Here is a 14,555-nt window from a genome sequence, read left to right as displayed (position 1 = left end):
GTTCAGCTAGCTAACTTCTATTACAATGAAAGTATGTGATCAATAAGAGGTCTCAAATGACTGGTAAGAGATCTGAATCTGACCTGCCGGATGTATGTGGTAAGTATTATTTTCGATTTCTTCTCGGTCATCCTGCAGTGACTCCTCATGAAAAGAGGTCTCTTCACTGCTTCCTTCCAGTCCATTTCGCAAGGCAGCACGCATGTTTAATGCAATGATGGTATCATCTACACTGTTGCTGCTGTTATGTTTATTTCCAGCACTTTCTGGGGTTTGAGGAATGGGTTTGGCAATAGGGTTAGTATAAAAACGTGACACAAGAGATTCATCTTCTCCATCCTGCTGATGATTCTCATCCACTGGTTTGCTCAGAAAACTGAATCTGAAAAGGGAGAAAGTAAACAAATACTGTTTTAGCCCCTTGTAGTAAAACAGCAACAATCAGTCATTATTAGGCCTTCATTAAGTATCTGACACTGTTCTATGCAATTCCATGTATTAAAAAATCACTTAATACTTAAAGTAGTCCTATAAAATAGGCTGCTATCATTCTCTGTATTTTACAGAAAACTCAGACACAGAAAATAACTTGTCAAGGTCACAAAGCTATAAGTGCTAGTTAGCTCTGTAACCCATGAAGACTGAATGTAGATTCCATGACTTTAACTGATCTATTTTAATGAGTGAATGAATCTGAGTGTCACAATTTTTAGCTTAAAGAGGGGAGGGAGTCTACTATGTGGGGGTCAAATAATCAGTAGTGAATGTCATAATATAAAACTGAAAAAATTAAATTTTTAATATTATAATCAACAGAGTATTAGAAAATGCTTCATTATTGAAAAATCAAACTAAAATTTTATCCAAAGAGGAAAAAATAGGAGTGCAAAGACATATAGACAAGGATTTTTCACTGAGGCATTATTTTGAATACAGGAACACCAAAATAATCTAAATATCCTCTAAAAGAGAACTGACTGAATTATCTTACATTCATAATAATGGTTATAGAGTCACTTAAAAAGAGGCAGGTTAGCATATCATGTTGATAGTACATGGTTACAGAATATCATTTCATGCATAATCACTATAATATTTAAGAATGTACTCAATAAATAAATTTCTAAACCATTAGAAAATATGCTGAACTACTAAGGATTACTGTATATACTTGTACTTTCTCCTTTATATATTTCTGTACTGCTTTGACGGGGGTGTTGGTTACAGTTGTTGTATATCACTTTAATAACTATCACAAACAAAATCTTATTTTAAGAGGGATAAGGGGATGTCACATGCATGCTAACCCTGTCCAAAACGACATACATGGATACCAGAAAAGTTTTGCAGAACTGAATCAGAAAAAATATAATTTTAGTGTCTATGGTACTCAAGAGGTAAATACAAGACATAACTTCTAGGTGCTCACATGCTGTTGTACTTCCAACTTCATAAAATTTCTTGAATGAATAAATACTAAGCTCCGAATCTCTTCTAAATGAGAACAAGGCTCTAGACCAGAAATAACCCAAAAGAGCATTCAGTTTACCTCTCTCCATTTTCTGGATAATCAGATGGTGAAGCTAGATCTTCTGAATCACGATTAACAGGAGAGAATAGACTGCTATTGTTAAGGTTTTTCAAAACCAACTTCTTAATGCTCTTCCTATAAACAGAGATAGAAAAAAGAACTCAGGCACACAAAATTACACTAAAGACTATCTTAAAACCTCAAGTGGGAAAGAGAACTCTTATTCAACTCATGTGCACCTAAAACTGATCTAACAAGTAAGTTCAGTTCACCAACTCAGCTCATAAATAACTAGAACCTAAGGTCTCAAATATATTACACTCTGGTATTTAGAAGAATAAGCTAATAAAGCACATCAAAATCAAGTAAGAAATACGCTTCAAAATACTCTTCCTTTGCTGAACTCTGTAAGAATTTGTCTAGACACTAGTTTACTCCCCACACTGTCATGCATTTCAATTATTTTTCTACATGTCTTTTTTCTCTTTAAAAAACACTAAAAAAATTTTTTTGGCAGTCAGGATTTATGACTGCTCCTGCATAGAAATTGGCATGTTGTTCTGAAAGAAGACTGTTGTTTTGACTCTTTTGTGATCCCATGGACTGCAGCCCAACAGGATCCTCTGTCCATGGGATTTCCCAAGCAAGAATACTGGAGTGGGTTGCCATTTCCTTCTCCAGGGGATCTTCCCGACCCAGGGAGCAAACCCATGTCTCCTGTTGGCAGGTGGATTCTTTACCACTGAACCACCAGGGAAGCCACTGAAGGAAGACATGTTTAAATGAGAATGTTTTCTTTAAAACAAGACAAGAAAGGGGTAAAAACCTCTGTTATCCAATGATGTAAATGACCATGAATATCTAAAACGTTCAAGTTTGTGTACAACAGGTTTTACTTAAAGCAAGAACCTCTATAGTATACCAGCTTTAAGTAGAAAAAACAGATAAAATGATCTTAATCAACCTCCACATAAAAAGTCACTGAATTAACTAATACACTCCATTCCCTCATTTTAAAGAAAAAAACAACCATTGGGAATTCCCCAGGGTCCAGTGATTACACTGTGCTTCCAGTGCATGGATTCAATTTTTGGATGAGCAACTAGCTCCATAATGCTGTGTGGTATGGCCAAAAAAAAAAAAAAAACCCACACATTGTGGTGTTTGTTCCTTCCTTATGTATGCTAGGTATACTCCTCATTGTAATGGTGCTATTAAATAAATATTAAGTAAGCCAATGAAACAGGCAATTGACAACAAAAAATTATTACTTTTATGAAAAATAAAACTTGCCCTTCTATTGATGGTAGACTAAGTAATGAGGACTAATTCTCCTAGGGAGGATCACCAGAAAACTCAGAACTCTTTCCAGGCATGAAGAGCCAACAAGATGGTAAAAAATGGCAGTACCAGTAATTTGAGGGGACAGTGGCACAGGGAGGTGTCCTGTACTTGGGGTTGCTTTTCTCCTGGAGACTTTTCTGATCCCAAGGGCAAGGCTAAGAGGCTGATAGTGAACTTGACAGTCTTGTGGGACTAGAAAGGCAGAGACTAGAATCTAGAGCCACACAAGGTGTAAAGCTCAGCTTTGACTCATCTCAGTAAGCACCTGTCATTAAAAAAACTGTTAAGACCAATATCAGCATCCTTGAACTCATTATTATCAGTTTTCTTCAAAGAAGATAAACGGCCAATAAGCACATAAGATATGCAACATCATAAAGGGGATGCAAATTATAAGGATGAAGTACCACTTCACCCCCACTAGGATGACTGTTATAAGCTGACAGACAAACCAGAAAACAAGTGCTGACAAAGGAATGGAGAAAATGAAAACAATGTGCATTGCTGGAGGTAATGTAAAATGGTGCAGGTGCTGTGGGAAACAGTTAGGCAGTTCTTAAAGGGTTAAGTACAGGGACTTCCCTGGTGGTCCAGTGGTTAAGAATCTGCTTTGCAATGCAAGGGACACAGGTTCAATCACTGGTCGGGGAAGATGCTACATGCCACAGAGCAATTAAGCCTGTGCACTACAACTACTAAAGCCCGAGAACACCAGAGCCTATGGCTTGCAACAAGAGAAGCCACTGCATTAAGAAGCCTGAGTACCACAACTAAAGGGTAGCCCCCAATCTCCCCAACTAGAGAAACCCTGCTCCCAGCAATGAAGACTCCGTGCAACCAAGAAATAAAATTCTATTAAAAAAAAAAGGGGGGGGGTTAAGTACAGAATTAATGTATGACCAAACAATTTCAGTCCTAGGTATATACCCAAAAGAACTGAAACCAGGGACTCCTTACTTGTACATCAACATTCATAGTAGCACTATTCACACAGCTAAAAGGTGGAAACAACCCAAATGTCCATCAATAGATGGAACGAATAAACAAAATGCGGGATAATCATATGGTGGAATATTATTCAGCCTTAAAAAAGAATGAAGTTCTGATACATGCTACAACTTAAAAGTGAAAAAAGTAAAGAACCTTTAAAACATTATGCCAAGTAAAATAATCCAAACATGAAAGAATAAATTCTGCATGATTCCCTGTACATGTAGTGTCTAAAATAGGCAAATTCTTACAGACAGAAAGTAATATAGAGGTTAAAAGGGACTGGAGGAAGAAGAAAACAGAGAATTATTGCATGGCAGTAAGTTCTGGAAATACTAGTGGTGGCTGTTATACAATATTATAAAAATACTTAACATCACTGAATTGTACTTGACAGAACACATATTTTACTATTTAAACCATTTTCATGTGTATCTTACCACAATAAAAATTAGTAAGTAAAATAACAAAAAAGATCATAAAAATCTCCATATTAAGAATTTATACTCTTGAATAACCAAGACTCAAAAAACTCTATGAAAATCAGAAAGCATTTATCATATAATTATTATTTGAATGTTAAAGAGTACTTCATATCAAAACTTGTAGAGTATAAATAAAGCTGAACTATTAATAAAAGGGAAACTTACATCTCTAAGGCATGTATTTGGAAAGGAGCTAAAAAATAAAAAGTGAGCATTGATTTAAACAAATGACAGAAAACAAATACCAATAAAAGGGGGGGGGGCATTAAAAATAAAATTAAACATTAGTGAGAATATGATAAATTAAAATTAATGAAAAAGGAACACAGACTAGAGAGCATTAGTAATGCCAGAAGGTTAGTTCTTTGAAATGTTAAATGAAACTGGCAGATCCCTGACCACACTGCTACAATGAGAAGGCACAAACCACCACCATGTTAGGAATGAACAGAGACATTTCTACAGATTCCACTAAAATAAAAAAAGACAGTAAGGATATTTTTAAACAACTTTATGCCAATAACTTTGGAATTTTAATGAGCTGAAATGAATATTGTAAGAACATCAAAAGTGACACAAGAAATGAAAAAGCTTAAGTTCTATAACTTTAAAGTCAACAATTAAAATGAAACACCTTACTGCAAACAGTATCTTCACCAGTATCCAACATTTAATGGGGGAGAGGAGAAGCTTATCTTACCCCAAGCCTCCCAGAAAAGAGGAAATGATCCAATTTGTTTGTGAGATCAGCATAACTTTTATACCAAAACTGGCTAAGAAAATTTTAAGAAAGGAGCACCCAAGCCAATCTAAATCAGAAACACAGAAGGCAAAAAAAAAAAAAAAAAAAAATCCTGGACAAATTTTTACACAGTGAATCCTACAAGCAAGTTACTGAACACTGTCAGGAACTTTAGAAAGGAATTAGGAGCCAACATGAAAGGGTTCCTGTTGGCCAAAGAAAAAACAACCTCATCAGCACAGAAAATAACAGCTGCAGTGGACAGAAACGCAACAAACAGGGGTGAGGGAGGTGGGGAGAGTGAAGAAGATGGTTTAATTAAATGCTTCGCACAAAGAACACATGACTAGAAGGCAAGGAACTTAAACACAGAACATAAAAACAGTGCCAGGCAAATGTGAAGAGGATGGGGGGCTAACTTAGTAAATACAAAACAGAATACCATTCGGTCAGGTCATGTTTCAAATAAACAATGACAAGAAAGCTGGAAAATAAAATTTTGTTTGAAAAAAATATATATGTATTTAAAACCATAAACATATCAAAACACTCCCCCTGCCTGACAGTTCTCCCAATCCATCTTCAGTTTAAACAACACATCCTCAGACAAGCTTTCCTTCACTATTCTCTACTGGTTTCTTACAGTGGCAATCTCTACTTCCTTCTGTAACCTGTCTCACTTGTGATTATTCTGTGTCAGCATCTCTCTTCCCTCATACTGTGACAGAGGAATGTGTCTGGTTCATAGCTGTATCCCCAGAGCCCATCACACTTGTACATAGTAGTTTGTGATAAATGTGTGATGAATAAAGGAATGAACAGAGGTATTAAAGAATATTTCTAACTCTGTCATTCAGAATAAAAAATATTATTGGCTTGTTCTATAGAAACTTCTCTGACTACGATGTAAAGGCAAGAGACACGACACCAGTAAGGTTCTCACACTTGTCAAGCTATCAGATTCATCTCTCAGAGCAAACTGAGTACAGTTCTAGTGCTGGCCATCAGAATTCTCTGCCATCTACATTTTTCACAGAACTAGAACAAAAAAATTTCACAATTCATACGGAAACACAAAAGACCCTGAATAGCCAAAGCAGTCTTAAGAAAGAAGAATGGAGCCGGAGGAATCAACCTTCCTGACTACAAATTATACTACAAAGCTACAGTCATCAAGACAGTATGGTACTGGCACAAAAACAGAAACATAGACCAATGGAACAGGATAGAAAGCCCAGAAATAAACCCATGCATCTATGGGTACCTTATTTTTGACAAAGGATGCAAGAATACACAATGGGGCAAAGACAGCCTCTTTAATAAGTGGTACTGGGAAAACTGGACAGCTACATGTAAAATAATGAAATTAGAACACTTCTTAACACCATACACAAAAATAAACTCAAAATGGATTAAAGACCTGAAGTAAGACCAGAAACTATAAAACTCTTAGAGGAAAACATAGGCGGAACACTTGATGACATAAATCAAAGCAAAATCCTCTATGACCCACCTCCTAGAGTAAATAAAAAATAAAATAAAGCAAATAGATGGGGAAACAGTGGAAAGAATGGCAGACTTTATTTTTTTGGGCTCCAAAATCACTGCAGATGGTGATTGCAGCCATGAAATTAAAAAGACACTTACTCCTTGGAAGGAAAGTTATGACCAAACTAGACAGCATATTAAAAAGCAGAGACATTACTTTGCCAACAAAGGTCCATCTAGTCAAGGCAATGGTTTTTCCAGTGGTCATGTATGGATGTGACTGCAAAGAAAGCTGAGTGCCAAAGAATTGATGCTTTTGAACTGTGGTACTGGAGAAGACCCTTGAGAGTCCCTTGGACTGCAAGGAGATCCAACCAGTCCATCCTAAAGGAAGTCAGTACTGAACATTCACTGGAAGAACTGATACTGAAGCTGAAACTCCAATACTTTGGCCACCTGATGTGAAGAACCGATGACTCACTGGAAAAGACCCTGATTTTGGGAAAGCCTGAAGGCAGGAGGAGAAGGGGACAAGAGGATGAGATGGTTGGATGGTATCATTGACGTGATGGACATGAGTTTGAGTAGGCTCCAGAAGTTGGTAATGGATGGGGAAGCCTAGAGTGCTGGAGTCCACGGGGTTGCAAAGAGTCAGATATGACTGAGCAACTGAACCGAACTGAACTGCAACAGTGAAGACAGTAGTAGATGTGCTTATAGAAGTAACGGAAGGTCAGTTCTTAGAGGGCACTATAAGCAACTTGGCTTTTATAGGCTGAAGTATGAACCACTACTGAGTTTTGGACACAAGAGTGATGTGGTCTGATTTACACTTTAAAAGAATCAGTATTAACTGTATTTCAGAACAGAATGCAAAGAAACAAGGATAAAAGCAGAAAGATTAGTTAGAATACTATAATATTCAATCAAGAGATGATAGTGCCCTGGATTAAGCTAATTAGTGGCAGTGAATGTGGTATGAATTGGTCAGATTCTGGATAATTTTTGAGGGTAAAACAAAGATGTGCTAAAGGCTTAGATATCAGATGTACAGTAAAAGTCAATGACGATTCCAAAAATTTTAGCCTGAGCAACTAGAGTGATAGAAATGCAATTACATGCAATAGGAAAGGCTTTGGGTGGAACAGCTTTGAAGGAGATAATCAAGAGTTTGTTCAACTTTGGACACATTAATTTTGAAATAAATGTAAGTGGAGATGTTGAGTATGGCTGGATATTGGATATAAGACTCTGAAGTTTGGGAGAGGTCTAGGCTGGAGATAAATGTTTGAGAATTAGACATAAATCACTACAGATATTAAATCACTTTGGAAGTGAATAAAGATCATGAGATCAAGAGCTGAGCCTAGGAATCAGAAAGAAGAGGGAAGAACCAGCAAGGGAGACAGGAGGAGCAACTAGTAAAGTAGGACTAAAACTAGAAACATGACTGCAGCTCTGAAATTAAAAGACTCTTGCTCCTTGGAAGAAAAGCTATGACAAACCTAGACAGCATATTAAAAAGCAGAGACATTACTTTCCAGACAAAAGTCTGTATAGTCAAAGTTATGGTTTTTCCAGTAGTCATGTATGGATGTTAGAGCTATACCATAAAGAAGGCTGAGCACGGAATAATTGATGCTTTCGAACTGTGGTGTTGGAGACTTCAAAGAGTCCCCTGGACTGCAAGATCAGTCCTGAATATTCACTGCAGGACTGATACTGAAGCTGAAGCTCTAATACTTTGACCACCTGATGCAAAGAGCCAACTCCCTGGAAAAGACCCTGCTGCTGGGAAAGACCGAAGGCAGGAGGAGAAGGATATGACCAAGAAGGAGAAGGTTGGATGGCATCACCGACTCAATGGACAGGAGTTTGAGCAAGTTCTGGGAGATGGTAAAGGATAGAGAAGCCTAGTGTGCTGCAGTCCATGGGGTCACAAAGGGTCGGACATGACTAAACAACTGAACCATAAAACTAGAGAAGTAAATCAAGGAGACGTGACAGGTGAACCGGGTACGTCTGAAATGTCTGCCTTTCCACTCCAATTCCTTCTATTTGTATATCATACTTGTAGATTATAAGACCTGGTGATACTGCCCTGAAAGTCGCTGATCTGATGACTGGACTAAACAAGGTGAACCTAAGCCCTTTTTATCTACTCTATACTAAACAATGTGTTAAATGCTGGGGACATAAACAGGAATAATACACAGTCCCTGCCTTCAAAATAATCCAATGATACTCTAAGAAATGTATAAAATTGGGCTTCTGTTTCTTCTTAAGCAGCAGTCCACTATACTCTTATGGGGACAAAAAGGAGTGATAATTTTTCATACTTTATTAACACTCATAGACAAAACTACAAGAGATGAACTCTCATTTTACCCCCAAAGCCTTTAAAAACAAAAAAGCTTTATGATTAGAAAAGTACTTGGTGTTTGAAAAAAGCCTGTGTGTGTGTATATGTATGTGTGTACATTATTTCTAGAAAAATAAACTTTGAAATGAAATGCCCTAAAATTACATCTCCAGATGACAACTATTGTTAATACTTTGGTATGTATTTTTCTTCAGTTTTCTCCCCTATATATATACCAACACTCTAATAAGGCAGGTGTGTATACTTTATAATTTTCAGTATTTACCAACTCTTCTATATACTTTCCTGTGTTCTGTTTATTATTTAATATCTGTATTATGAAAGTTGAAACAAATGTGTGTGTGCATGTATATATTATATATATATATAAAATACAGAAAGAGAGAGGTTTTTTCTTAACTAGTTTGGCCAATTTGAGTTGTAAAAAAATAGTATATTCTTGAATGGAGAGAGTAGCATGGAAACATACACACTATCATACGTAAAACAGATAAACTCACTTGGGCATGAATGCTCCATTGGCTAAGGATGGTTCATCGTCATCCAGTCCATCAAAAAGATGTGACTTGGCTGTGCCTGTTGTTTGTAAAGCCTTTGGTCGGACTCTGGTGGCAGGGCGGGGTGTCAGTTTATAATGAGTAGGTGTAGTGAGAGCCTTCTGGGCTGCTGGATTTGTTGGTTTCAATCTCTGAAAAACAAAAAAAAATCAAGGATAGCTCTAGTTTAACTCAAGTTTGGTACTGGCCCTAACACCAGAAGACTAGCTTTCACATCTCATCTCTGCCATTTACCAACTAGATACCTTTTGGAGTCTCAGCTCCCAGAACACAAGGATTTCTCACCTAACTTTGTATGAACGTGTGCCTGCTAATTAAACTGCCTTTATTTCTCTACAACTGATTTTCATTCATCTCACCAACCCCATTTCAAATGGGTTTGTCTGACTTGTTCCAAAACATAATCGAGACATTCCATTTGAAGTGCTTCACAAATCAAAATGTCTTAACAGAACATATTAATATACCTTGTGTATTTCTCTTCATCTTACAAAAGAGAGAAGCCTGCAATTGTTTTGCTTTCTAAAACAAAGATGACAATATTTATGTTCATTTTAAGAAAATATAACATCAAAATTCTAAGCTTATTTTTATTAAATTATTTATTATTCATTAATTAAAACATCTTCAAGAAAAACTGAGACACAGCCATAAACCACTTTTATGCAATATAAATCACTGAAAAATATATAGACATTAACTTAAAGAAACCCTGTGCCTCCTAATGCCTCTCTTTATCTCTTGGCAAGCATGAATCTACTGTCTCTATGGATCTGTGTATTCTAGACATTTTATATAAAAGAAATCATTGTCTTTATGTTTCGCTTAACTTAGTATTGTTTTCAAGATTCATTCACACTGTAGCATGTATTGTTAGTTCATTCCATTTTATGGCTGAAATGATATTCCATCATATAGATATACAACACTGTGTTTATCCATTCATCAGCTGATGCACTCTATTACTGCATATACTAAACTAAAGCTGGGTAAATTTAATAACGTACAAGTCTGATCGTCCTCACTAGATAGCAAGCTCTTAGAGAAAATATTCTTGTTTATTTTCATTAGGTACCCTCAGTGCTGAACACAATGACTAGTCAGAAATAAATGACTAAATAATACTGTATACTGAGCAACTTATTTTAATTCTCAACACTGAATAGAATTACTATTGCTATTTTACAGATGAAATTAAGAGAGGCAAAAAGAGATGCCCAATATCTCACAGACTGTAAGTGGTAAAATAAGGATTAAATGGACCAAAGACTACTTTCAATGCCACACCACAGTGAGCAGAAGATCATTTCTAAAGCCTACGAGACTAAGAGAATGCTATGCAGAAGTCAGGGAAAAAAAATTTTGATTTGCCATTTAAGACATTAGAAGAAAAGAAAGACATTATGATGCCAGAGAAATCAGCCTCCAAGAATCTTAGTTTGCTCAACTATAAGAATATATATCTGATTTATTTCAGGGCTCAGCCTTAAAAAGTCTCAGCCTTTGCCTCAGTCTAACACTCATTTTCACTGTCATACTGCCTTCCAGATACAAAAATAACTGTTTTTTTTGTACCCCTGGCCTACTGAAAAGCATAAATAAAGTGACTTAAAAACTTAATTACAAAATCAACACAAGATTGTAAAGCAACTGTCCTCCAATCAAAATTACGTTAAAAAAAAAATTACACCTAAGTTTTCCTACTCTGAGAACTGATTTTATTGAAACTTCCTTAAATTTACCTCTTCTTTCTTCTTAGGGTCTGACATGGGATTCCGGAAGAGAGGAGAGTCTCCGAAAGGTGAGTATGTCAGACTATTGATGTGCTGTTGGAGAACAGCCTGCTGGGCAGCAGAAGCATTTGGATCTGTCAAAGCTTTGTAAAAAAGGAAAGAAAAGGATCAGTTCAAGGATCCACTGACTTAAATCAAGAGAACTCAAGGCTCCCTTCAAAATGTTCAGACTCACTCAGTAGCATTACTGGTAGAGAGCAGAGCAGCAAACTGTGAAGAAAATCAAACAATCTAAAAGATCAAAGATATGAGGAGCATTTCACAAGAAATAACACACATAAAATTTTACTGAGGTATTCATTATTGTTAATAATCAAAGAAATGTAAACCACAACAACCTTGAAGACATTTTATATCTACTTCATTATCAATGGCACAGCTGTATAAAAAGGGATACAGTATGATTTTCAGAAACACTGCAAATTGGTTTAACTGGTCTAAAAGAAACAATGACAGTACACAGAGCAAGTACTGTTTTTATATTTTTTAACCTAATAATTTCAATCATGGAACTTTAACCCAAAGACAGAATTAAACTAGAAAGAAAACAGATGTTTGCAAGTGTTCACCGAACATTATCTGCAATAGTCAAGACTTGGAAATAACCTATGTCCAACATTAACACTTGCAAAAATCATGATTCATCAACATGATGGATTAAGTAGATATTAAAAATGACAATGTGGAAATAAGGTATCTTTGATTCAATAAGTAAAAAGTTCCAGAATAAAAAATATTAAGTACACTGAGAACAGAGAGGAAGAAAGAACACTGAGGAAGCAAACAAAAGTGAAAATGGCTGTATTTCGTCCTTATGAGAGACAGGAACAATGATCTACAACTGTACACAGTAAAAAGAAACCAGCAACAAGTAGTCCCACAACTATCTGCACTGCACCTTGACTGATCAAGGAACTTCTTTGCATGATAAATATTTCAAAACCAAATAGTGATAAAAAATAAAATCACAGTGATTTCATTTTTAGAAATAAAATACTTTTTTCTTTATAAACATTTAAAATAAGGCTAAACCCAAAATATGATAAAATAATTACTATAAAGGGGGTACCATAAACAAAAAGATTTTGAAAAAGTTAAAACAGGGGGGAGAAAGATTAAGAGTAGCACCAACAACAAACCTAGAACAGAAAATTAAAGTAAAATTAATGAAAAGGAGGTAGGATCCACCTTAGTCAAATTGAGCTTTCTTAAAACTGGATGTATTCACTCAATACTAAAACACTGTATGTTGATGTATAAGGAGAGAGTACAAATTTGCTCAGGAGTGTGAAACCCAGGGGAGATGTCAATTTGAAGATCATAAATTGTCTGTGCTTAGAAAGTTCCTAAATCCAATTTCAGACTACTGCTGAGAAAAATATATAGGAAGTAGCTTTTGATACACAGGACCACCCAACAACATGATGTTTTTCTGCGGACTATACAAGACTGAAGAAAGCCTGAATACTTTTATTAAAGAACTCTAATATTCACTAATCAGTTTGTCACCTGACAATCAATTATGTACTAAAATTAAAAAAAAAAACACTGATTAGGACCAGCATTTAACAAGTATAGGTCACCTTTCCTGGACATGCTCAAACAAAAACTTCTCAACTAATCCAAACATAATTAGGAATGTGTGCAAGGATATCTTTATTTCTGTATGTTTAAATATAAAATCCACTCTATGTTAACTAGATTATTTCAAATACAGAAAAGAGCTGATAAGTTAGCAAACATAAGCATTAGTGAAGGTACCATTGACTGGTGTTATAGTCAGTTCTGGCTATAAAAGTTGAAAACATGAAATCACATCATGATCAAAGGATTAAAGAGATGGATTAAAAATCAAGTTTTCTGAGAACAGAAGAAATTGATACTTTAATTGAAAGAAAGGCAACAGGGTTACCACAAAGAAGCTGTAGGAGACTGATCTTGCTTGGGTTTAGGAAGTAAATGGAGAACCCCTCTAGGCTCCTCTGTCCATGCGATTTCCCAGGCAAGAATACTTAAGTAGGTTGCCATTTCCCACTCTAAGAATAGAACCACTGAGTTGAAACTCTAAAAAGGCAGGTTTTGATTTCTAAACTACCTGAACAATGTACTGGACTGACATGTAAAGAAGCCACCACAGCTGATGCTTTTAAGTAAGAGACTCCAACAAGCTCTAAAGCACCTTTCAGATCCTGTGATGCAAAAGACATGCATTCTAAATCAATATACCTACATTTAAATGGGCAGTAACACTACTATATGTAACTACAATATCAAATTCATGTCAGGAAGTTTTAACTGGCTTTGGGAAAAGATGGATTATTAAAAACCAATCAAAAGCTATCGAAGTAAAAATAGCAGGTTATGATATTTGTGCTACCTCTCACTGAAATAAAAACTAAGGAAAAGAAATAAATATTTTTTATGATAAAACTGATTTGAATATTTCATACAGAAATTAAGAGTTCTAATTAATCTCTAGTACCTTCAGAGACCTAATTAAAATCTATGGTTACAACAAAGTAAATTATCTACATGACACATAAAAACAAAGAATAGGAAGGTGTAAATGAATGGATGAGAAAACATAACAAATGTCTAGGGAAAGAAGTGGACACAGAGATAAAGCAGAAGAAAGTAAACTGTATCTTGGATAATAGTCAAAATGAGGACTTTCTGCCCTAATCCCAGAAAGATTAGTGATTTAAGAATACTACATTTGAGAAAGTGAGACTGTGAAAAAATAATCAATACAAAGTATATATACAAAACAACTGCTCTATCCTGTCATCTTCCTAATCAGAATTTTAACGAAAAATTCCACCTAAGAACAGGATGCTTAAAAGAAGGAACTTTCAGAGAATGAGAAAAACAGTAAAAATCCAAAAAGATGATTCAGAAGACAATAAAAAAAACCTTGTAGAAAGTAGAAACAAGAGTTAAAAAAAAAATCAAACATTAGGACAGAAAAGGTCTGTGAATTCTCTGGCAGTCCAGTGGTTAGGACTCAGCACCCTCACTACTGGGGCCCACATTTGAAACCTGGTTGGGGAACTAAGATGCCACAAGACTCACAGTGTGGCCCAAAAAAAAAAAAAAGGTATAAGCAAATCACAGAAATTTCAGAACAAAGAGACAATCCTAAATGTTTGTGGGGGTGGGGGGAACAAGTTTCAGAAAGGCATGAAACTTACCAGTAACGGTTAATGCAAGAAATACAGTCAAAGTTCTGAGGGTGAATTACT

The 14,555-nt window shown here is 35.7% G+C and overlaps 1 protein-coding gene across 1 annotated transcript in view; it reads right to left on the bottom strand.

Moving 5' to 3' along the window:
• The window catches only part of NUP98 (nucleoporin 98 and 96 precursor), an 87,617-nt gene that overhangs the window by 36,584 nt on the left and 36,478 nt on the right, over nt 1-14,555 (bottom strand). Inside the window, exons 13-16 of the mRNA XM_068988802.1 lie at nt 11,263-11,396; nt 9,464-9,651; nt 1,550-1,666; nt 84-382 (exon numbers count right to left, since the gene is read on the bottom strand). Coding sequence (XP_068844903.1) covers nt 84-382; nt 1,550-1,666; nt 9,464-9,651; nt 11,263-11,396 — 738 coding nt within the window. The remainder of the gene's footprint in view (nt 1-83; nt 383-1,549; nt 1,667-9,463; nt 9,652-11,262; nt 11,397-14,555) is intronic.

The sequence above is a fragment of the Capricornis sumatraensis genome, chromosome 16 (assembly GCF_032405125.1).
Source record: "Capricornis sumatraensis isolate serow.1 chromosome 16, serow.2, whole genome shotgun sequence".
NCBI lineage: Eukaryota > Metazoa > Chordata > Mammalia > Artiodactyla > Bovidae > Capricornis > Capricornis sumatraensis.
This window is presented reverse-complemented; position numbering and strand designations above follow the sequence as displayed.